Source organism: Pipistrellus hanaki, assembly GCF_964339955.1.
Source record: "Pipistrellus hanaki genome assembly, chromosome: 6".
In the NCBI taxonomy this organism is placed as follows: Eukaryota; Metazoa; Chordata; class Mammalia; order Chiroptera; family Vespertilionidae; genus Pipistrellus; species Pipistrellus hanaki.
In genome coordinates, this window is record NC_140508.1 from 62,872,102 (window position 1) to 62,896,772 (window position 24,671).

Consider the following 24,671-nt stretch of genomic DNA (forward strand, 5'->3'; position numbering starts at 1 on the left):
ACTGTGTCACGTGACCAACGCCCGCCCCCGGAAGTGGCGTAGCTATACAAGCGTGGCGCGGCTCGCCGCTTCCGCAAACAGAACCGTGTGTGTGTGTGTGTGTGGCTGTATGGGTAAGTGTGCTGCCGGCTCTGCGGCCCGGCTTTCCTTTGTCTTTGGGTCCTCCGCCGCTGCCATCCAGGTGGAAGGGGCACTGCGACTCCCGATAGGAGGTCGCTTTGTCTTAGCCTCGCGCCTTCCGAACCCTTCGCGAGGGGCTGGTGGTGCCCTCAGCGCAGAGCAAAAATGGGCAGTGCTTGTGGGAGCCGGTGGGCGCTCCTGCTCCTCCAGACCTAGAGAATCCGGGTCCCGGGAAGTCCGCCGAAGAGCAGCCTGAGGCCGCTCTTCAGGGTCGGGCGGAGAACGTGGGAGTGTCAGATACAAAGTAGCGCGTGTGTGTGTAACCTGGAGCGGCGAATCCGAAACCTGAGCCGGAGGCTTGGTGTAAGAGCTAGGCCGCGCCAGAGACGGAAGAGGGTGAACTTGGCCGAGAAATTGCCTTCTCGCCTTGTCGCGACTTCTTGGGCCCTCGCGTTGACCCGGACTGGCTGGGGGGCGGGGGGCGGAGAGCTTTCCCCCATTGAGCTTAAGCCTGGCCGTCCCAGCCCTATGCTCGGTGGTTGTCTGTGGAACTGAAATGACGGAGACGGCTTGCGTTAAAGGTGCCTGGAAAAGCCAGGTCAGAACGCCTGGTCATTTCATTGCTTCTCCAACTCGATGTCAGTGGACTCTTCCGTAAACTCCTTCCTCCAGGATTCTGAAGGGCCACACTCATGGATTTGGAGTATGCTCGTTATTACACATGGACAGTCGATTCTCACCTATTTTTGCCATCGTTTGGGGTTTCTTCTCATTTATTCTGACCGAATTCATTGCTTTAATGGCATCTTCTCTGTGGAAGTAGAGTTGCATAATATAAACGTCACACCTATTCCCAATGTAAATTTCAGGCGTCAGTTTCAGCTAAAGAGGATAAATCACATTGATTTCTTATCATTTAAAACCTATTTCTGTTCTTAATTAGGAGAGAGGAGATTATAGGGGTTTGATCATTTGGAGGACAGTTTTACTAGATAATAATTTTAAGTAGTCATTCTGAAGATTACTTTTTGGGTGCTCTTCTCTCCCCTCTCCCCGCCCCCTGATTTGGACTTCTGGTCTCCCCTTTCCATTGGTTTTGAATAATACAGCCTAACATTTTAATAGTGGTACGTATGTGTATACTGTATAAGCTGAAAGCTTCTTGAACAGTAATTCACACAATGCTTCATTGAGCTCTTCTGTAGTAAGAATTGAGTAAATTTGTTAAGTGACAATAAATGGATCTCCATTTCTGTTCAATAGGCAGTTCACTTATTTCCCTCTCGATCCATTAGGCCTAAGAACGTTTGAACATGTCTTAATGGTTATTAAGTTGCTGGCTGAGTCTTGAAACTTCTTGTCGAAAGCTACTATCTTCACTTTTACCTAATTCTGAAACCTATTACGAAATAGGGGTTTCAGAGGTCAACTCCAGGTTCCCACACTTTTCTTGTTCTTGTTTCTGTTAGTGTCTCTGATGTGTGTTTTGTGTGTGTCTTTTTTTTTTTTTTTTCAATATCTCCAGGCCAAAAGAAATACCTAACAGTACCATTCATTGGTTTAGTCCAAAGAATTTAAGTATGCCCTAGCTAGTTTTGCTCAGTGGATAGAGCATTGGCCTGCAGACTGAAGGGTCCCAGATTCCGACAGGGGCACATGCCAGGGTTGTGGGCTCAATCCCCAGTGGGAGGCATACAGGAGGCAGCTGATCAAAGATTCTCATCATTCATGTCTATCTCTCCTTCCTTCCTCTCTGAAATCAATAAAAATATATATATTTTTAAAATTAAATATTTATGTCCTAGCAACTTTATTTAAGAAAATGATATTTGTGTTTAATTTTTAGTTAAACATGAGTTCTTACTAATAGAATCTATGCACCTGTTGGATACTGTAAAACTTCTCAAGCCTTGAAATAAGATCCAACATCACCAACTTCATTTCCTGTTTAATTGATTTTATTCAGTGCCACAAAAATATCTGCTTCACAAAGTTATGATGTCATTGAAAGGGATATAGTGCAATCTGCTCAGCTGAAATTGTGTTCTACTTGAATCTGTATCTGTGATATCTTCCAGATACCAGATATCACTATGCTTCCCTTAAAATTTTAAAATACCCTGCTGTGCCTTATGATTTTGTTATAGTGCCCAGCACACAATTTGGGAATCAAAGCTATAAAGTAAGGTTCAGAATAGAAAAGAAACTTGTATACCCCCCAACCCCACTTCATTTGTCAGTTTTAATGCCAATAGTGACTTTTATGGGTAAGATTGCTAAATGAGTTTGGGGATTATAATTAGTACTCCCACATTAGTATATTCATAAATTGATATTAATGTATATTAACATCATTTTCATGAGATTTAAAAAACTCCTAGTTGGTCATTGAAATTAAATGAATGGTTAGCGTCTGGTTAAAATTATTTTTAAAGTGATTATAAGTAATATCAAATTTTTGCCATTTCAGTGTTCATGAAGTTTTATCTAGTTAAGTAATCAAAAATGGAAAATTCTGTAAAAGCAGAGGAATGTGAAAAGGTCTCTCTTGAAGAAGAGAAAGCATCAATAAATTCTGGAACAGAGTCTTCATTCAGCCATAATGAAAGCACTGCTGCTCCTGAGACTGAGCTTTCTGAAAAGGCTCCTGTGCAAGTCCACACTCCCCAAAAGAGAAAAATGGAGTTTGCAGATGATCTTGTAAAAGAGAGTTCCAGCTGTGGAGAAGACACTCCATCCAAGAAAAGCAAACTTGATGCTGAAATTGAACCAGAGGAAAAAGGTTCTGGTGATGATGAAGGCATTTCAAGGGAAAAAAGGCTGGAAACTGATGATTTTCCAAAAGATGAACCTTCTCCTGTAGACGGTACTCCAAAAAAGAGAAAAAGAGAACTTGAGGATGTTTCTGAAAAGCAGAAAGTATGTTGAATGTATTTTATTCATAATGGTATATGTTAAATTGAAATATGGAGCAGCTTTGAAATAATACTGGTTTTTACATAATCTTAATAACTTCAGAATGTTCTTTTTTATTATATTAAGATAGAGTAAGTTTTTAACTCTTGTACTTCAGTTGTTTTTATTTAGGTGAAACTTCTAATGAGATAATTTTTATGATATCAAACTCTTATTTGACTAGAAACTTGAAAGCAAGTTTTATGGTTTGTCTTTTCTAGGCATTTAAAAAAGACAAGAGTATGAGTCCCAGATGATTTACCTTGTTTCATTTTTTAGTAAGTGTTCATCTCTTTGTATCTGAAATAGTATCACTTAAAAAGATACATTTAAAAATTATACCCAGTTTTACATTTTTTTTTTTTCTTACTGCAACTCTTTTAACTATATTGTTTCAACTTCTTATTTGGGTAGTTGCATACAGTTTTAGCTAAGTGGACACAGAAGCCTGATGTTTAGCAGGGATACTATAGAGCAAGGAATATCAAGTCATTTTCATCTGGGAATACCAGATGTTGTGAAGAAATCAGAGACAAAATCTGGATCTGGAGGGAAAGAGAGCTTCAATAAATGAGTAAAATTCTGCCATCAGCCATGAGGAGTTTGCTTAGATAGGCTAAGCATTTGTCGTTAGTGGAGTGTGAATACTTGTAACAGAGAGGAGCTTGTATTATAAACTCAGTTTTCAAACTTTTACTAGCAGTGGAAGCCTTTTCTCAGGTAAAAATCTTTGGTTGAACAGGAAGTATGGGGATCTGAAGCTCTGTACCTACCATGGGAATTTTGCCAAAGGCTCAGGGCCTTAAGTAGGGAGCACAAATTGAAAATGTTGAAATAGATTAATAGCAAATAGTAGTAAGAATCACTGACACTGAACATAGCCTATTGAGTCCTAATCTCTTTCTGTATATGACCTCATGTAATGGTCCCAGCTATTTTATAAATATACTAGAGGCCCGATGCACTCGGGAGTGAGGTGGGTTGCCTCTCCGCCCAGCCTGTGCCTTTTCACAATCCGGGACCCCTCAGGGGATGTCCACTTGCCAGCTTAGACCCGCTCCCGGAGGGATGGGGCCTGAGCTGGTAGTCAGACATCCCTCTGGCAGCTGGGGAGCCCGTAGTGGAGCAGGTCTAAGCTGTCAGTCGGACATCTTTAGTGCGGCTGAGGAGGTGGGAGAGGTTCCTGCCACCAGGACTGCGCTGGCCAGCCATGAGCCAGCTTCTGACTGAGCGGCACTCGCCCTGTGGAAGCGCACTGACCACCAGGGGGCAGCTCCTGCTTTGAGAGTCTGGTCCTGCTGGTCAGTGTGCGTCATAGCGACAGGTTCTTTCTGGTCTTCCCCCCACCCCTTAGGGTCAATTTGCATATTATCCTTTTATTATAAAGGATAGTACATATTACTCATTTCTATTCCACTGACTGGAATTTATTCAGTTGAGTTAATTAGGGCATTAGAAGAGTACTTGTTTTATTAAAACATTGATAGCAGAATTATATGGACAAAAGATCAATATTAAAATTTTAAATCTAGAGATTTTTTTAAAAGTAGGGAAGGGAAAACAAATCTTACATCTGATTATAATTAGTGAGATTTCTGTGGCTAATGCTGTTGTTCAGTGAAATTTACCAATTTCATTGGCGTTTTATCTGTATATAGGTCAGATGCTCTTTTAGGTTTATTTTTTCCATGTTGTAATCCTTAATGTTGTTCTATTCTCTTATTTTCAGCACTTAAAGGAAGGCCACAGCTCAACAGTGGCTGCCCACTACAATGAACTTCAGGAAGTTGGCTTGGAAAAGCGTAGCCAAAGTCGAATTTTTTACCTAAGAAACTTTAATAATTGGATGAAAAGCGTCCTCATTGGTATGATTTTAAAAAATTTACTCTTTGGAATGTTTTATTTCAGCTTATGTCTCATTTCCCCCACTAAATGGTTAATCATATGCCAAGTTGCTAGATCTTTAGATTCATTTAGTCATCAAACCTTAACTTTATAAAACTGGAGCCAAAACTAAAGACAGGCCTTTGAGATTAAATGATTGTTTACTTTTGTTGACTACATAAAGATACTAATAACTGTTTAATGGATATTAAATTGAAAAGTTAACCAGGCTTTCAAAAGGTAGTATGCCCCTTTTATTATTAGAGTTAATGCTATTAAGTAATTGTTCTATTTTACTCTAATAATAGTTTTGGAGCAATGACATGTTGTTGGATTAAACATTAAGATTCCATTAAATCAAGGAAATTGGCAGTGTCATAATTCTTTATTTTGAGGGCTTTAATGAGTTGGTAAAGATCATGTCTGTTGATTGTCCATTAAACTTATTTTTCTTGAATGGTGTTTGAGGAGAAAATAAAGTTTATATTGAGGATTATGGAGATAGTCAACTTTTTGGATCTAGTATTTTATCTGTGGCAACTCACCTTTGAAATTAAAATGGAAGTCAGTTGAGGAAGTATGATTCAGGATATATTTATTACTTTGTATATCTAGTACATTAGACTATTACACAAGGTTAGGTTTTTAAAAAGCAAGTTTGTTTTGAAGTTTTTCTTTGTTTTTTTAAAACCCTCTTAGAAAAAGTGAAAATACTTTCTTGATTACACTGGAAAGAAGTGCTAATTATGGATACTTTCTACTAGGTTTGATGATAATTTACTAACTTTTAAAGATAAATTAGACATTCTGAGAAGTGGTAAGAATGAAACTAGGCTCATTTTAAAATATATATATATTTTATTCATTTATTACAGAGTGGAAGGGGAAGGGATAGAGAACTAGAAACATCGATGAGAGAGAAACAATTTTTAATCATGTTTTATTACAAAAATATTACTTATTTGACTCTGCCAGTTGTTAGTGAGGGTAATTGAGTGTCAGTTTTCTTTTCTCTTTATTTTTAAGGTTAATTTTATGTCAATATTAGCTTATACTTTTAAGGTAATCTTTGGACCTCAATCCTGATTTATTCTCTCTTGCTTTCCTTCTGCATATCCAATGATGCAGATAACTTATCATTAAATATTTTAATGATGTATAATTTATTCATGTATTTATTAAAAGACTTAAGTCAGACGTAGCAAAAATTTATCTCAGAATATTCATGTTATTTTCCTTCAGCTGTTCGGTAACTCTCTCGGCGGATGCCCTGACATCTGCACTGCCTTTCTGGTCCTAATGCAATCTGGTGGTCTGTGTGTGCAAAGCTCCCTCTGGCTTTTTCCTTTCTCTTCACAACATCCGTTCTTTGTCATTCACTGTCTTTCTTGTTGGTGTTTATAGTTTAGTAAATAGTTGAGTACTGTTCATGAATGTGATGAAGATATGTTTGAAATGTTTTTTGATGATTTCTCTAATTAGTCTTTCTGTATGGAAATAAAGAGATTTTATAATTGTTTTTCACTCTTTTTATATTATTTTTATGCTGTTTCTTAGGATTCATAGCAGTAAGTTAAATATGGGACACTTGTATTTCTATTGAAATTACTTTAAAATCCTGTGGACAGTGAAAGGCAGAAGCATTTATATAGAATATGCTAGCAATCAAAATAATACACATTAAATAGAAAGTGTTAAACTCAGTGATGAAGACAGAAAAAGTAGATTTTGGATGCAGTAGTGTATCAAATTTAGAATTGCTGAATACTTCAATCATCTAAAGCAGTGGTCGGCAAACTGCAGCTCGTGAGCCACATGTGGCTCTTTGGCCCCTTGAGTGTGGCTCTTCCACAAAATACTACATGTGGGTGTGCACATACAGTGCAATTGAAACTTCGTGGCCCATGTGCAGAAGTAGGTTTTCGGCCTGGAGAGTCTATTTTGAAGAAGTGTTAGAACACTTAAGGGGCCAAAGAACCGCATGTGGCTCGAGAACCACGGTTTGTGAGCACTGGTCTAAGGGTATTAAGATGTCGTAACTGAAACATTTGGCTATTGATATATGGGGAACCACTGAGAAGTGTTAAGAGTGAAACTAGGCTCATTTTTAAAAATACATATATATTTTATTCATTTATTACAGAGTGGAAGGGAAAGGGATAGAGAACTAGAAAACATCGATGAGAGAGAAACAATTTTTAATCATGTTTTATTACAAAAATATTACTTATTTGACTCTGCCAGTTGTTAGTGAGGGTAATTGAGGGTAATTAATTGAGGGTAATTGTTTGTTGGCTGTTGTCTTTTAATGTGATTTGGTAGATTGGGATGAAAGATTCCTTTTTTTTTTTTTTTTTACTTCAGAGTATTTAAGAATTCTGATGATTGTAAAAGTAAGGGGTATATATACTTTTTTGTCTACTTATATTTTTTGGGGTGGTAAGCCTGACTGATATCTTTTATGACAAGCAGGCACTCTTATTATCCTATAATTATTTTTATTAACTTAGGTGTACAATAAGCTAAATACTTAGCTTTGGAAAGAGAAAACTATAAAAAAATATGAATGATAAGGTTTTCTCTTATGAACAATTATTGGGTCTTTTTGTATTAATTAGAATTTAAAATGTCTGCTTTTTAATATTAAGTCAGATTCTGAAAGTAATCTTCAAAACCTGTCTTAACTTTCTTAAATCCAGATACATGCCTTTTTATCTTCAGTGCTAGAAGATCAAGTTATTATCTGTCATATTTTGAAATGTTTACCAAAAGTTATGAATTACATAAATGAAAATATAGTATTTCATATTACATGTGAGACAGAAGTTAATAGTTTATTAGGGAAGACAATTTATGCTTTAGTAAAATGGAGATCATATATTATGTCTTATTTCTCTGTTTTAGGGGAATTTTTAGAAAAGTTACGGCAGAAAAAAACACGTGACATTACTGTTTTGGACCTGGGATGTGGTAAAGGTGGAGATTTGCTCAAGTGGAAAAAGGGAAGAATTAATAAGCTAGTTTGTACAGGTAAGATAATAATGGTGTGGAAAAAGTAATTTTTGTCAATCAGGAAAATGGAAATTAAGATGGATCTCATCAAAATGACACTAAAATATTTTATTTCAGGATATGTGGGGGTTATGCATGAGATGGGTGTTTTTTAGATGAGATAATGTTCACCCTTAGAGGTTGCTGCAAAACTTACTCATTATTCTGGAATTTATAAATTAAGATTGAGTATTTATCATCTCTACCCTATATGAACTGTATTTCAAGGTAACCAAATGGTCGAGAAGGAAAATGTCAATTTATCGAAAAATCAGGAGGAATGATGAAAATCACAATTTTTCTTCCTTGATGGAAGCAACAATTATGAACAGATGCTGAAGCTATTGGGTAAACTTGAAAGGAACTTAACTGAATGAATCAAGTACCTGGACCCACTGGTCAGTCTTAACACTAAAGTGGAACAAGCAGACATCATATTCTTCCCAATGTGATGAGTAATAGGAAGTGCACAGCACTACCTATGAAGCATTGCCTAAATTTTTTGCTTTTAAAACCACTGTATACTTAAAAAGGCTTGCAGACCCCAGAAAGCTATTGTGTGTGTGACTATATCAATTGATTATAGTAATTAAAACAGAATTTAAAAAATTGTTTTAATCCATTTTAAAAAATTTAGTAAGAAGACGGGCATTTTAAAAATATTTTTTGCAAATTCCTTTAGAGTCTGGAATAATAGACAACTGGATTCTCATATCTGTTTCTGCATTCAGTATGTTGTGATTTGTTATTTTATTTGATAAGTAGTTGAAACATACAGGAGTATTTTCAGATAGGAAATTCATCTTTGATATTATATCAAAACTTGACAAGTTCCTTAAAGATCCACAGTGAGGAATCTGAAACCATAATAATGAACTTTTCATAATCTGTTAAATTTAATTCCAGTGGTTTATCTTGCACTTTGGTTGGCTGTTTTGCCCCATGAGATTTTGTAATATTTGGAAAATAATGTTCACTAAAGTTATACAGATCTCTATGTTGACATCAAGAAATCACTTGTTTGGTATCACCGCCAATCAGAGAAGGAATGGCAAGATGCCCAGCCCATGGTGGTACATGTCAGTTTTTCTGAATTGTAATTTTCACTTGAAAGCTCAAATTTTATCACTGGTAAAAAAAATATGTCCATTGTTTTTCTTGAAGTGATAAGCTCACTTTGTTTATTTTCAAGATAATAACTGCTATATTACCAAGATAATAACTGCTATAATAACCGCTTTGTCAGTGGTTCTTTCAAGTGAAAATAATTTTCTATGAAAAAATTGGCCAGTCAGCTCATAACACAGTCACACCAGTCCTGTTTATACTTTTGTTATATAGTAGAAGTTTTTTTTATTTTCCATTTCATCACATAGAATATTAAAAAGATGTGTTCAAAAGCCAAGATTTAATAAAATTTATTTTTACTGCTTTATCAAGGATATCCTTACATGAAACTGGCTTTTCCCCCCATGCTAGTTTTATAGTGCTGAAGAATATAAGTATTAGCAATACATTTAGTGCCATTACCTTGTATTCATTAATAAGGTGCCACCATTTTATCCACTATTGCTTTTGCTTCATCGGTGCAAATTTCAACACAGAGAAAAGAGCAAATAATATTTTATTAAAAATATATAAATTCAGTATTTCCAAAACTGGGCATACAGTGTTAGGTTTTATAATTGAAATTGGAATCTAAACTTTCTGTTTTTAACTTTGAATAAGCATTTAAAAATCATTATAGAATTTTAAATGTCTTTTGAAAAATTATAGGAACAAAGACTTCTCTTTTGTTTTGAAGGAAATAGGACTTTTTTTGCTTGTACTAAGGCTAGATTTCATGCTGAAGTTTATCTGTTGAGGTTAATGTATGGATTTGTGCCATCTTTGCTTTACAGTTTCTCTCTGTGCATCTTTGTTGACCGTTACTAACATCCTTTCCCCTTCTAGATATTGCTGATGTTTCTGTCAAACAGTGTCAGCAGCGGTATGAGGACATGAAAAACCGTCGGGATAATGAGTATATTTTCAATGCAGAATTTATAACCGCTGATTGTTCTAAGGTACAAGGTTTTTAAAATTTTGTCAATTTATTTTTTACATATTCAATTTGGGTAAATAATTTGTTTTAAAAATTAGCTTTTTAAAAAAAGTGTGTTTTGGCCAAAACCGGTTTGGTTCAGTGGATAGAGCGTCGGTCTGCAGACTGAAAGTTCCCAGGTTCGATTCCGGGCAAGGGCATGTACATTGGTTGCGGGCACATCCCCAGTAGGTGGTGTGCAAGAGGCAGCTGATCGATGTTTCTGACTCTCTATCCCTCTCCTTTCCTCTGTAAAATATCAATAAAATATATATATTAATATATATATATATAAAAAAGTGTGTTTTGCAACATTAAAAATCCTTATGACACATTTTCCATTTCAACTAGAAATTCTGTCATGATCAGTTTTTTTAATGATCCACTGAGAATTTTTTGTTTTTAATCATTTGAACTTTTGAAATCACTTGTTGCTTTCCCATTTGAGCAAGATTTATTTTCCAGTGTTTTGAAATATAACTGAATTGTTTTGTTCACTTTGTAATTTATGAGGGTAGTTTCCTAATATATTATAGTCTGTTTTTCTTTTTCACCTTCTATCTGTTTCTGAATTGCTTAACAGCTATGAAATGTAAAACTACAGAGACACTTGAATGGAGAAAGTCTGTTCTTTGTCTTATTAGCTCATTAAGCTATTAGAGATATCCTTAATCATCCTACATGTGTTGTTAGCAGTTTTGAAAGGGAGAGGAAAAGTGGTAGTATACTGCTAGAATGTTGGAAACTTTTAAAAACATTAGTGTATTTTTTTTTTTTTTTTAATGTCTGTAAGGCCAGCTTTGGGGAATTTTTTTTGGGGGGGAAATTTTTTAACCCAAGTTATTGTTCAGTGTTATTTTCAAGTAAAGCCAAATAAAAGGATCAACTCCTTTACATGTCTTATTTGATTGATACATTTTAACATGATTTCAGAATCCCTACTTTTTAAAAATTGCTATGAAAATGGGAATCAAATTTCTACTGAGCAAGAATGAAAATATGATTTCGTTATGATCCTCATTATACATGAGAGAAAGGATAGGTCAGTTGGAAGGCATGTCTACTTTTATTTTAAGAGCCCTGATTTTAGAGATTAATTGCTAAAAAAAATTTTATGTTGGACTCTAATATATTTACTCTTTTTTCTTTTGCTTTAGGAACTTTTGATTGACAAATTTCGTGACCCAGAAATGCATTTTGACATCTGCAGTTGTCAGTTTGTTTGTCATTACTCATTTGAGTCTTATGATCAGGCTGACATGATGCTTAGAAATGCTTGTGAGAGACTTAGCCCTGGAGGCTATTTTATTGGTACCACTCCCAATAGCTTTGAATTGATGTAAGTACTTTTAAATATGTTGTGGTTTACAATAGACTCAGTATTAAGCTTATTGTAAAGTAGCAATGTTTATCAGAGAGCTTTTATAAAACATACCATATTGATCATAAAATTGATAAACATTTTGGTAATTTATTTGAATAGATAATCAAGGCTTATGTTACATCGAACCAAAGGTTATAGTGCTAGACAAGCTGCACATCAGATTCCAAGGCACAGAGAATTAACTGTAATGATAATGAGCTTTACCCTCTACCTTAATTTTATTATTAGTGTGATAATTAGTGAACTTCTAGTACATTACATCTTTAAAGTAGCTAAAATTCTATTAAAAAGCTCATCAGCCCTGACCAGTGTAGTTCAGGGCTGGCCCACAAGTGGAAGGGTCAAAGGCGCATACTGGGTTGCAGGTTCTATCCATGGCCATGGTCAAGGTGTGTGCAGGAGGCAATCAGTCAATGTGTCTCTCGTATTAATGTTTCTCTCTCTCCCTTCTTCCCATTCTCTGTAGTAAATAAATAATAATAAAAAATATCCCAGGTGAGGATTAACCCAAAAAAGCTAGTTGATTGTCTTTTTAAAATTGCATCATGGTGTGTATGTGTGGGGTTTTTGTTTTTTTTGTTTTTTGTGTGTGTGTGTGTGTGTGCGTGCGCGCGCGCGCATAATCTGATCAGAATAAATCTGAACTAATAACAATTTTAATCTTTTTTATTTTGGTTTGGGAAAAACAGAAGACGCCTTGAAGCTTCAGAAACAGAATCATTTGGAAATGAAATATATACTGTAAAATTTCAGAAGAAAGGAGAGTATCCTTTATTTGGCTGCAAGTATGACTTCAACTTGGAAGGCGTTGTGGATGTCCCTGAATTCTTGGTCTATTTTCCACTGCTAACTGAGTAAGAATGTCATTTATTTGTTACTATTCTCTTTTGCCTTCCGAGAGGAAAAAGGGGAAGGGGAAATCTGTATTTCTAGACAGTTCTCTATAGGATTCCCAAAGGAAAAATATAGCCTTGTTTTAAAAAACAAAACCCTCAAACCACAGTTGTGCCATTGGTCTTTTACAGCCTTGCTTAGCTTTCTTTTATTCCTATAATTATTTTATCTTGTAGTTAAGAAAGGGAGTCTGTTACCTTCAACTTCTGGCAAAAATACCTGACATTACAAATAGCAAAAGTTTTTTTTTTAAAATAACTACTAGTAATTTGGTGTTATCAAATGAATCCTTCTTTTTATTGGAATGGGTATTAAAAGTTGTTTCCTATTTCACTATGGCTCTGAAATCTCCTATGTCTCATAGGCAGTCTCTATAATAAAGAGCCAGGGTGTAACAACCGAAGCTTGACCAGACCAGAAGTCAGTGCTAGGTTGCCATGGTGGTTAGTGCACATCTAGCAAGATGTTGAGTGGCCTTAGCATATCATTAGCATGTTACGCTTTGATTGGTTGAACAGACATTTAGCATTTTAGGCTTTTATTATATAGGATGGAGTGGGCAATGGACAGAGGGTGATGGTATAGAGAACTCCCAGGATTTCTGGCATGAATCATTAAAGAAATTTACTAAAATAGCAAAGATTGGCAGAGAAAGAGTCTAGTGGGAGTCAGCCTTGGACATAGAGAATGCCTATGCCAGATCTTGGTGGAAATTTGTAGTAAGCAGTGAGGTAAACGAGTAGAACAGAAGAGAGAGCTGAGCACTGATAACTGTGCTGGGTAAAATCAGGGGAGTGAAAATGAGTAAAGGCTCTCAGCCAAACTCTTTAACAACTAAACTTGGTAAAAAAAAAAAACCTGTGAAACAAACAAGCAACCCAATATGTAAGATAAAAATTAATAGTGTCTACAACTTGCCATAGAACCCAAGAGAGGATGACTATTTTAAGAAGGAAGTTGGCAGCTGTTTTCAATACTGTTGTGAGGATTCTATAGAAATAAAATTAAATAAAATGGATTCTATAGAAAAGTGTTCTTATAGGTCATTCCCATCTCACAGTCTTTCATTTTTGTTCCTGACCCATTTGTTGTATTAATAGCTCCCTGTGACCCATTGAGATTTGGAAGACATTTTTTTATAGACATGGCCAATGGTATATTGCTCAGCTTTTATTTTGCATCATTTTATTGTGAATATATGAAGGAAATATGGTAGTTTTTTTAGTTACGTTTAGAAGATGTCACTATCGTGTGAAAGTAAGCTGTTGAGATTTTACAAATATTTTAGAAGCCTTTTCATTATGTAATATTGTTTTGGACAGAATGGTGAAAAAGTACAATATGAAACTCATCTACAAAAAAACATTTCGGGAATTCTATGAAGAAAAGATTAAGAATAATGAAAATAAAATGCTGTTAAAACGAATGCAGGCCCTGGAGGTAAGTATTTTGAAAGCAATTCCATGTAGACACTTAATATTGATATATTACATAGATTATTTATAACTACTCTAGACTCTTCAGCATCTAGAACAAAGCTTGGCACAGAAACTTTCCAGGTTAGGTGCTCAGTGAATGAATGAATGAATGAATGAGTGATGCCGTCATCAAGTTTTACTTTTTAGATAGTAATTCTTTAAAATAACATTTTTCAACGTCAGGACTATTGGAATTTTGGCTGGATAATTGTTTGTTTTAGGGACTATTCAGTGCACTGTAGCATGTTCAAAAATATCCCTAGATGTCAGTAGCACTCCTGTCCCAGCTGTGACAGCCAAAAATGTCTCTAGTCATTGCCTAATATCCCTTGGAGTTCAAAATCACCCCCAGGTGAGAACCACTTCTTTACACTAATGCCCTTTTGCTAAACAGTAATTTAAAACCTTCCTAGGCAGGGTGTGAGACAAGTTAGCAAGATTTCAATCTTTAGCCTATATTGCTCCTGAGACCTGCTTTAACTCTTGGACTCCTCTGCTTCCCCTAATGCAGTAGTGAATGTAGTCTATATAAGCTTTAAACACAGTGGACAGCCATTAATTAATTAGTTTTCCGTATGTATTTTATTACTGATCATAGTCAGGGAGCATTTTTGTTAAAATGCCCTATAAATAGTGCTTGGGGTACTTTGAATAGACATTTGACCAACATACTCTTACACATACACACTTCTTTGTTTGTTTTGTTGACCCTTCTTCAGATTCTTATGAGAATGTGGAGATTACCTATAATTTTGAGGCTAGATTATTTTCCTTATCTTGTTAAACTCACTGGGTTCTCTGTTGACTAGAGTTTTTCATTTGTATTTTTTCTAATTGCTGTTCATACCTTCTGTGGCTATTCAATAGCGATAATGCTCAAATTAACATTTAGGTCATTTGATAATATCTTTCTTCAGTTTTGTGTTGTAACAGAAAAAGCCTTTGACTAAGAGTCAGGGAACTGCAAGTGTTTGCTGCTAAGTGGTCCTTAGTGGTGATTAAATGATATAATTTAGTCCAACTTCAAATATTCTGATTATGATCAAGTGCACCATAACAGCTGCTGCCTGCCACTCTTTATATATATATGTGTGTGTGTGTGTGTGTGTGTGTGTGTATAAGTATGTGTATATGTGTATATGTATATGTATATAAAGGCTCGGTGCAGGAAATTTGGGCACACAGGGAGTTGGGTGTCCCTCAGCCCAGTCTACACCCTCTCGCAGTCTGGGAGCCGCGGGGAGTGGGCCTAAGCCGTCAGTCAGGTATCCTTAGCACTGCTGTGGAAGCAGGAGAGGCTTCTGCCTGAATGGCATTACCTGTGGGAGCACACTGACCATAGGGGGCAGCTCCTGTGTTGAGCGTCTGCCCCCTGGTGGTCAGTGCATGTCATACCACTGTTGGGCCTATTTGCATATTAGTCTTTTATGATATAGGATATATATATATTTCACAAGTATATGTAGTTTGTCTTCCTGAAGTAATACTTGGGAATTATTGTGTTAATTATTTTATTTCGGTGATTTAGTATGTTTGTTCTGCATTGTAAATTTCATGATATATCTTAACAAGGAGTTTGACTTGCTTCCCTAGGCATATCCTGCAAATGGGAATTCCAAACTTGCTTCTGAAAAGGCAGATGACTATGAACATGCAGCACAGTACATAAAGAATAGTCAAGTAAGATTACCTTTGGTAAGTTTTCTAATTTTAACTTATTTTCTAAAAAAAAAAAAAAAATGAAAAAAAGTACATATGGAAACTTAGGAAATTATCTCATTGGTATATAGAACATGGGTTTACTGAGTTATGAATCATATACACATTAACCTGTTTCCCTTAAGTTATGATGACTTTTTTAACCATAGACTGGAGAATAAAATGTACTGAGAATGGAGTGCTATCTATGAAGCAGTAAAGATGGGGAAAATGTTAAGAGGCTTGGTTTGAGTGTTCTTGCTATATCATTATATCTTAACCTAGGTGCTATTATCTAATGTGTTCCATAGATAAAATTCAGGGCTCATGAACAGATGGTGAAAAATTACATTTTCATTTTCACTGACTTCTACATGAAGTTTACATTTTCTCTTATTATGAACACAACAGTAACAGTTGTATTATTTGTAGCTGTGACTTAGTCATTAATAGAAATTATGTATATTTGCATAACACATTTCTGCTGGCATCTTAGAATATTGTTTACTTTCATTAATTCTTCAAAATTACATTAGTTGCTACTATATCTTATTAGCCATTTCATTACTATATCAAAATGTTTTTAACATTTTGATAACTATTTTAAAAATAATTCAATTCCTCTGTATAATGTGTTCTTCATTTGGTGATTTCTTTGTAAAAACATAAAAATTTTATTTCTTTCTGTATTTGATGTTTTGAGATAGGCATTTTGATTTTTTTGTTTTCCTACAAGCTAGATGCTTTTTTCAATTACACACAAACACCCTCTTTACGCAAATTCACCCTTCAGTTGAGAAGTAGTGGTTAAGAGAATTTGGCAGGAGGACAAAAGTGTTGAGAGGGTGGTGGTAAAGGTTACGATTTATTTTAAATGTTCAGGTCACAGTAATATTTATAGTAATTTGTATGTATATTTATAGCAAAGATAGTGTTTGGACTATGTGTGTATATATACACACAGTTGACCCTTGAACAACATGGGGTCAGCGGCACTGACCCCTTGTACAGTTGAAAATCCATGTATAATGTTTGATCCCCCCCCTCCCAATTTAACTAATAGCCTTACTGATAACATAAATAGTTAATTAATACATATTTTATATGTTAAATGTATTAAAGTAAACTAGAGAAAAGGAAATGTTCTTAAAAGCATAAGGAAAATAAATTGGCAGTATTTATTAAAAATTTTTCACATATAAGTAGACATATGCAGTTCACACCTGTGTTGTTCAAAGATCAACTGTACTTCCATATTCAATCTGAAATTTTTTTTTTTTATTTTTATTTTTTTGTAATTTTAGGGAACCTTAAGTAAATCAGAATGGGAAGCTACAAGTGAGTATATCATCAGTATACGTTTACTGATATTTTCAAAGATTGTTTTTTTTGTTTGTTTGTTTGTTTTTTTAAATATATTTTATTGATTTTACACAGAGAGGAATTGAGAGGGACAGAGTGTTAGAAACATCGATGAGAGAGAATCATCGATCAGCTGCCTCTTGCACACCTCCTACTAGGGATGTGCCCGCAACCAAGGTACATGCCCTTGACCGGAATCGAACCTGGGACCTTTCAGTCCGCAGGCCGACGCTCCACTGAGCCAAACTGGTCCTGGCTCAAAGATTGTTTTAATGTGATCATTAAAATATGAAATTGAGAATTTTTCTGACACATATTAGGTTGTGTATATACTTAATTATAGAAAAAATTCTTACTTATGTCCAATTCCCTGTTTTGCACAGCTGTTTAGTGTCAAAAGAAAATATATGCAGAATGTTATTTTTAGATGCATTTAGATGTCTTTGAGTGAATACTCAGTAAAGTAATGAGTTTTATTTAAGAGAGTGCCCTTGGGGCTGGATTCATGGAAGAGTATCATTGTTGGGGCCAGATTAATACCTTTAAGCATTGATTATCATGTAACCTTTGGCTCACTTTCCTTACCAGCCAATTCAGTTATTAGAATTTTAACATGCATGTTATATATTCCTTATCAGTCTTCTGAATAAAATTTTATATATATATATATATATATATATATATATTTATATATAGGGGGGGGCAGTGTATGAAATTCATGCACAGGGGTGAGTGGGTGGGTGGGTGTGTGTGTGTCCCTCAGCCCAGCCTGTACCCTCTCCAATCTGGGAACCCTCTCACAATCCGGGACTGCTGGCTCCCAACCACTCACATGCCTGCCTGCCTGCCTGATTGCCCATAACTGCTTCTGCCTGCCAACCTGATCACCCCCTAAATACTCCCCTGCCAGCCTGATCAATGCCTAACTGCCCTCCCTGCAGGTCTGGTCGCCCCCAATTGCCTTCCCCTGCAGGCCTGGTGCCCTGAACCGCCCTCCCCTGCAGGCCTGGTCTCCCCTAATTGCCTTCTCTTGCAGGCCATCTTGTGGCGGCTATCTTATGTCCACATGGGGGCAGCCATCTTGTGTGTTGGAGTGATGGTCAATTTGCATATTACCTCCTTATTAGACAGGAGATATATATATATATATATATATATATATATATATATATATATATATATATATATATCTTAGGACTTATTTTATTTTTTATCCAGAGCAATATATATGTTATATTTCTCTGGATAAAAAAATAAAATTAGTCCTAAGATTTTTTTACTTTTAATTTTATTTGCTTTTATATTCTTAAATTTTCTTAGAGATTTTTAAAGCCTTTGAATTGGTCTTCTCGGGGGCTATGATATCACTGTGTATACTGACATTTGTTATCAAGTAAACATCATATATAACCCCTTATCTGCTTTTTAAATGACTAATTAAAAGCTGCTTGAAGGCCTAAGAATTTTTACCAAATTATAAATAGGATTGAGATTGTTTTGTTTTCCCCGAGGATTTGATGAAGCAAACTGTAACTTTATTTTTTTTTAATCTTTTTTTTTTTTTTTTTAGGTATTTACTTGGTTTTTGCATTTGAGAAGCAGCAGTGAGCACCAGAACAGCTGTATTTCATCTTACACAGATTTGAATGATCCACCTTAGATAAATTTGTCAACTTTCTGTTTATTTTAATTATTTTAAATGTACAGGATGGTGCTGGAAACTCCAGTGTATACATTCGATATTTGCTGTCTGTGACAGATGAACTTTTGTGTGTGTATATAAAAATAAGTTGGGACCTTTGTTTTTAAAATCTATTTTTAATGTTCTAAGAATTCCATTTGCCTCTACTCTTAGCTCATAAAAATTACAATATGACTTGTTAAAGTTGCTGAATTCTTTCCACGGTGATCTGATTTGTTCAGTCTGCTTACAGTATTAAATTTATTGCAGTTGTAGAATTGATGAGGGAGTATAATAGTTTGCAACTCATTTCTATAGTTTTACATAGTGTTTTTCAAGATTAAGTGGATTGCATATCTATACATTTGAATGTAAGAAGTGTTCAGTAGGTATCGCTAAAGTTATAAACTAAATTTTAAATGGTCCTAATAGTTATTAACCTAGAATTTTAGCCAGTTACTACATTTCATTACAAATAGTAGCTATTTTATTTGCTAGTATGATACATTTCTGGAACTGGATAGAACATTTTGGATGCTAGCACAAAGCTGCTTTAGATCTTGAGGGTTTTCTCTGGAGAAATTCCTGCCGATTAATGTTTCTAGGTATCAGGAATATAATTAGATTTACCTTTCTTCATTGAACAAAAATGCCATCGATGTTTTCTCTCAAGATATAATGAAAGCACGCCCATGTAAACCAATTGCACATTATCCTCAGATTTAAATGTGGAACTGCAATTGTAGGATGTGTCTAAAAAAAGCCGACCAACTTCAGATTCATTTTCCCATGATGATCTAGGTTATAGTGCTATATGCTATAAATCCGTTACTCCTTTCAGCCCAGAAAGAAGCAGCAGTATCTACCCCTCAATTACAATGTTGTATTTTGCATAGTAGGATCCAGCATCTCATCACCATTCAGAATTTGCATTTGCTACTTCAAAACCATTACAATCATGAGCTCTGGCTTCTTGCTTGACTACTTTTCCAAAATTCTGCCAGGTGAACTGTTGTCCTAAATAGTGTCACATCACAATTGAGAAAACTTGCCAATTTTTAGATGTAGTAAAAACTAGAAAAGAACAAAGCAGAGCAACTACAGCATATCCCTTTCATAAATAATTTCTTTAAAGCATGTTTAAAAGACTTCTAATTTCTCTAATAATCCTGAGTACTTGTTTAAAAAGTGTAGTTCTCAATTTGTTCATATATGCTATTGTTTATGGTATTGGAGTAGCAAATCTTTTAGCAAGAAACATGAATTACCTAATTTCTGTTTCTTCTGCAATCTGTCAATCATCAAATTGTTACCAGTTTACTATTTGTCTTGGTGGTGATTGACATGAGCCACTTGGGGAAATAAATAACAGTATTTTTATTATGGTGGCTGCTGTTAGCTAGCTAAGGTTTTTGTAATGGTGCTGAAGAGAGCGAGATGGTGAGCTCTTAATACTACATATCCACGTTTACTTTAGTTCTGGAGGAAATGCCAGAGAGTATTAGGAAAGTTCAATAGAACTAAAAAGCTTTATTATTTCCTGTCGTTCATTTAATGGTCTTAGTTAAGTCTAAGCAAATAATAAACCTGCTGCTCTTTCCACTCCATGGATAACTTGGAGAAAAGAAGAATCACCTACAGGATGGAGTAGTTGTTGGTAATAGAAAGCAGAGAGAAAAGGAAGGTCCAGGGCTGGGGGCAGGAAGGAACAGAAGAGCTCCGGAGTGGGTGGAGCAGGGCCTGGGGTCTGAGTGAGCTGCTGCGTGTGCAGGAGAGGCACAGTCTCACCTGAGGATGTGCAGTTGCCCTTTCCTTTGAGCTTCGTTGGCTCCATTACCTTCTCTGCACTTTTCTCCACTCCCCGATGTCCCCTTGCTGCAATTAAGTGTCTGGGTGGTGTCCTGTATTAGGAAAAGGTGGCCCCTGCCCACCATCACCAAGGCAAACGCTGATAGGACCCCCACCCCCACCCCAAATACACCTGCAGTCAAAATATTTGGTGGTTTTCCATTAAAGACTTGTAACCATTAGGAAATTGAGGCATATGTCTTTCCAATGTTAGATCAGTGATGTAAGTGGTTCATGGGAATGACTGAAGGGTACTCCCAGACCTGCCATTCAGTTTGTTCTCTGAAGATTAAAGTAGAAGTGAGGGGCAATCAGCCACTTGTGGAAAGAACACAACCTGAGGTTGGAAGGACTGCTTTAGGAACATGGCTGGAGTATGGTATAACCAAGAATGCACAATGTGAATTCGTTGGGCCTAGAACAGAATATGCCTAAGGAGAAGCACTACTAGTTCTACATAGTGTTCAGGGAGAGATGGCAATCCCAGCTGCATTCCAAGGGGCGGTGTCTAACCTACAGACAGCACGAAGCCTGGGGGTAGTAACTGCTCCTCTGTCTACCAGCTTCTGGTTCTAGTGTGCCTCCCAGAGAAATGTGCCTGCAGAGAGAGAAGGCATTGATTTGGAGATTGACCTCTGTTTACGAATCCTTGTGATTATCAGCACAGTTTCCTGGCTTATCCCTTCCCTAAACTTGGAAATTGATGAAATGGGATTGTGGTCTACATTTGTGTTAATAGCATCGATAGGGCCTCAGAAAAGAGGTTCACACTGGGAGACAGGCTTTGTGGCGAGGTGTGATGTTGATTGTCACTGGAGAGGCAGAAAAAGCATCAGCTATCAGATGTCCAGATCTCCAGTCCCATTAGCTCTTTTGGGAATTTATTCTTCGGCTTCACAGCGTATTGCCATTATGTTATTTTGATATATCTTCAAGTACTCTTCTAACGAAGATTGGGCTTGCATAGGTGTGAGAAAATGCCAGTGTGAATATTCTTGTGAATATTCGGTAGAACATTATTTTTCACTATTGATAAAAGGACTTTTTGTTGTCTACCTCAGGCTTTGATGTATCATGAACCAGTCACTGCTCCCCTCTCTGGTTTTTTGTTTTTTTTGTTTTTGTTTTTTTTAAGCCAGATCCAGGGTCAGGGCTGTATAAATAAAGTACAAAAATGCTCGTGGCGTTTATGGCCCTTTGGTCAGTAGTAAGCATGGGTGTACGATGTCCTCACCTCCCTAATTGCTGTTCTATAACATACAACACACCTCATAAGAATTGTCTTCATTTTCCACCCTCAGACAGCAACATTCCTGATTATTTGAAGATAACAGAGCAATGGGTGCTACACTTATTTATTTAACGATAGACATATTTATAGATATATATGCGGCTAGAGACGGCCACCTCCTCCACCTTGTGTCCTCAGTTCCTCCTCTGCTCCTCACTGCAATCACGAGCAAGTGTGGGACACCCAGATTTGCCTGGGGAGACTTACGGTCAGTCCTGAAGCCCTCTGCTCCCTGAGCTCCCCGGCCCTGCTTCCCTGGGGATAGCAAACCTTGGGTAAAGTCAGCTAACATGAAGCACCTATCTTATGTCAGTTACTTCTCTAACTTGTATGGGACTCAGTTAATCCTTACAACAACTGCCTGAGGTAAGGAGAGGGCGAAGTTGATTTTGATGAGGAAACAGGCACAGAGGGGATACAAACTTGCCCAAAGCAGAGCCAAGATTGGAACATCCCACAAACCCCAATCAGGCCTGCGTTTCCATTGCATGTTCTATTCCTCCAGGGGTGTTAAAAAGGCTCGAATGACTCCTTGCCCATCCATCCTGCAACTATTGGGACACTCCATCCCTTTTGTTCAAAACTTATAAACTTATTTAAGTGTTCCCTGAGAGGAACAGTTACTACCGAGTGAGGCTTTGGGGCAGAGAGCGGGGACATTTAGGCACTAGGAGAACTAGGAGACGAGGGGAGAAAGGGAGTGATCAACAGGCAGGAAGGCAGATTCAAGTTTGGTAGACCTCAGCCCATTGCTTATCTAGTTTGGTCCGTATGCTAGCCAGTGAGGGGGTGCTTCTCTTCCACCCTCACCATAGGGACTGGCAGGAGGTGAGAGTGTAGCCGAGGGGAGAGGCCAAGAGAAGGAATCATTCCTTCACTCAGCTGCTTGTGCAGGCCGGCCGACGCAGATCATTTTGTTCTAACTTTGTTGAAGTGTAACTGATTTTTCACAAATGAAACATGAATACTGCCTGTAGCCAGATCAACAAACAATATTGCCCATTCCTGGGAAGCCCCTCCTGCGCCTCTCTAGTTACTACCTCCCCAAGGGAACCACTCTCTTCCTTTCTAAGAGCACAGATGAGCTTTGTCTGGTTTGGGAAATTACACAAATTAAACAGTATGTATTTTGTATTTGGCTTATTAACATTGTGAGATTTTTTTATTGCATGTATATGTTCATGGTTCATGCTCATGGCTGTATAATACTCCACTGCATGAATAAACCACATTACTTATTTGATGGATGTTTGGTTCATTCCCAGTTTGTGAACAGTTATTAGTGGTATTGCTTCATATATTCTTGCACATGAATTCTGGTATGCATGTCTGCCTAAGGGTGAAATTGCAGGGTCACACGACATACAATATTTCAGCTTTGCAGGATGCTTCTAGCCAGTTTCCCAAGTTCCAATTGTCCTGTATTTCTGCCTACACTGAATGGTGTCTTTTCCATTTTTTTCCTAGCAGGCATGTAGCAGTATTTCAGTGTGGCTTTAATTTCATTACACTGATTATTAACAAGATTGGGTACTTTTCATATATGTTTATTGGTCTTTAAGTGTCCTCTTGTGAAATAACTGTTTAACTTCTTTTCCATTTTTCTATTGGGTCGACTGTCTTTATTAACTTGTTGGTTTTGAAAAATATATTTATTCTGGATACAAGTTCTTTGTTGAATGTATTGTGTTGTGAGAATGTAGTTGATGAAAAGAAGTGCTCAATTTTAATATAGTACAATTTACCGGTGATCTTCATAGTAGGCATATTTTGCTCAGGATATGTTTGTCTACTCCAAGCTTATGATTATGAAAACTACCAAATTCATACATACCTGAGGTTGTCCTTTCTGCTTATGAGATTTAGGGAAAGAAAACTGCTTTAAGAACTTTAACAGTGGTTTTTCACCACAGATGGCTGCAGTGTCTTTGATTGTCCTGGCTAACCTGGAATGCTGAAAGATGTTTTCTATAACTTTTACCATTGTGCTATTAATGCTACTAATGGTCTCCATTAGCAATGGTCTCACACTTCTAACTTCCTTATAGTTGGTCTTTCCTTGAAGTTGACAGTGATCACCACACTTAGAATGAGTAAATCATTAGCAGCAGACAAAACATTCCTCCCTGGGTTTATTACTTGGGAATTCCTTCAAATTTTCAATCGCCTTCAGTTTCCCAGTGCACCACCTTTCAAACGCAGTACATGTGCGCTAAGTGAAATTAGCCAGGCAGAGAAAGATAAATATCACATGATCTCAATCATTTGTGGAATATAATGAACAACATAAACTGATCAACAAAAATAGATCCAGAGACAGAGAAATATCAATCAGAACCTCAAACCTCAGGGAAGGTAGAGGACAGTGAGGGTAAAGGGGAGAGATCAACTAAAAGACTTGCATACATATAAGCCTAATCAATGGACACAGACAACAGGGGTTGGGGGCATGAATGGGAGGTGGGGAGTAAGGGGGGGGGTAAAGACATATGTAATACCTTAATCAATAAAGAAATTAAAAAAAAAAACTGCACATGTGGATCATTCCTTTCTCATTCTAAATAATGTCTGCACTCCCCTGCCTGCCTTTGAGTGTCTGCCAGATGCCTGTGATGGTGACTGACTCCTTGCTCTAGTAAGCTCTGAGTAAATAGCCTCCCTATTCTCATTTGGGTGGCTTTCATTGGTTTCCACAGCTCCCAGAAACTCGTATGAACTTTCCTTAGAGGGAGTTACTGACTTCCCACATACTTGAGATGGCACTCGAACTATATTGTGCAAACATTTAAAAAGAGGTGGATTTGTGGTGTCAGTTCCAATACTTAAAGAACTTGAGCCCTTCCGCTTTTCTGAGTACCCGTATGATTATGTTGAGTCCACCGGATAACCTAGGATAATTTTGCCCATCCCCATATCCTTAATCACATCTGTCCAGTCCCTTT

At 36.7% G+C, this 24,671-nt stretch overlaps 1 protein-coding gene and 1 long non-coding RNA gene across 2 annotated transcripts; one reads left to right on the plus strand and one right to left on the minus strand.

The window, feature by feature from the left end:
- The first annotated feature begins 44 nt into the window (after nucleotides 1-44).
- Nucleotides 45-22,972, plus strand: RNMT (RNA guanine-7 methyltransferase). The gene is made up of 11 exons (XM_084887839.1): nucleotides 45-113; nucleotides 2,591-3,039; nucleotides 4,805-4,940; nucleotides 7,864-7,989; nucleotides 9,964-10,076; nucleotides 11,251-11,432; nucleotides 12,167-12,331; nucleotides 13,694-13,811; nucleotides 15,443-15,544; nucleotides 16,852-16,885; nucleotides 18,480-22,972. Exons 2-11 carry the CDS (start codon nucleotides 2,626-2,628, stop codon nucleotides 18,515-18,517), a joined length of 1,428 nt encoding a protein of 475 aa, XP_084743965.1. The 5' UTR covers nucleotides 45-113; nucleotides 2,591-2,625; the 3' UTR covers nucleotides 18,518-22,972.
- On the minus strand, nucleotides 20,476-24,171 carry LOC311624506. Its single transcript, XR_014795331.1, has 2 exons — nucleotides 21,913-24,171; nucleotides 20,476-21,878 (listed from the first exon to the last, which is right to left on the minus strand). It is a non-coding gene; the product is annotated as an uncharacterized lncRNA (long non-coding RNA).
- Nucleotides 24,172-24,671: the final 500 nt, after the last annotated feature.

Coding starts and splice junctions, on each gene's coding strand:
- RNMT (XM_084887839.1), top strand. CDS start 2,626: ATGGAAAATTCTGTAAAAGCAGAGGAATGTGAAAAGGTCTCTCTTGAA. Junction 7,990..9,963: donor TAATAAGCTAGTTTGTACAG/GTAAGATAATAA, acceptor TTCCCCTTCTAG/ATATTGCTGATGTTTCTGTC. Junction 11,433..12,166: donor CCCAATAGCTTTGAATTGAT/GTAAGTACTTTT, acceptor TGGGAAAAACAG/AAGACGCCTTGAAGCTTCAG.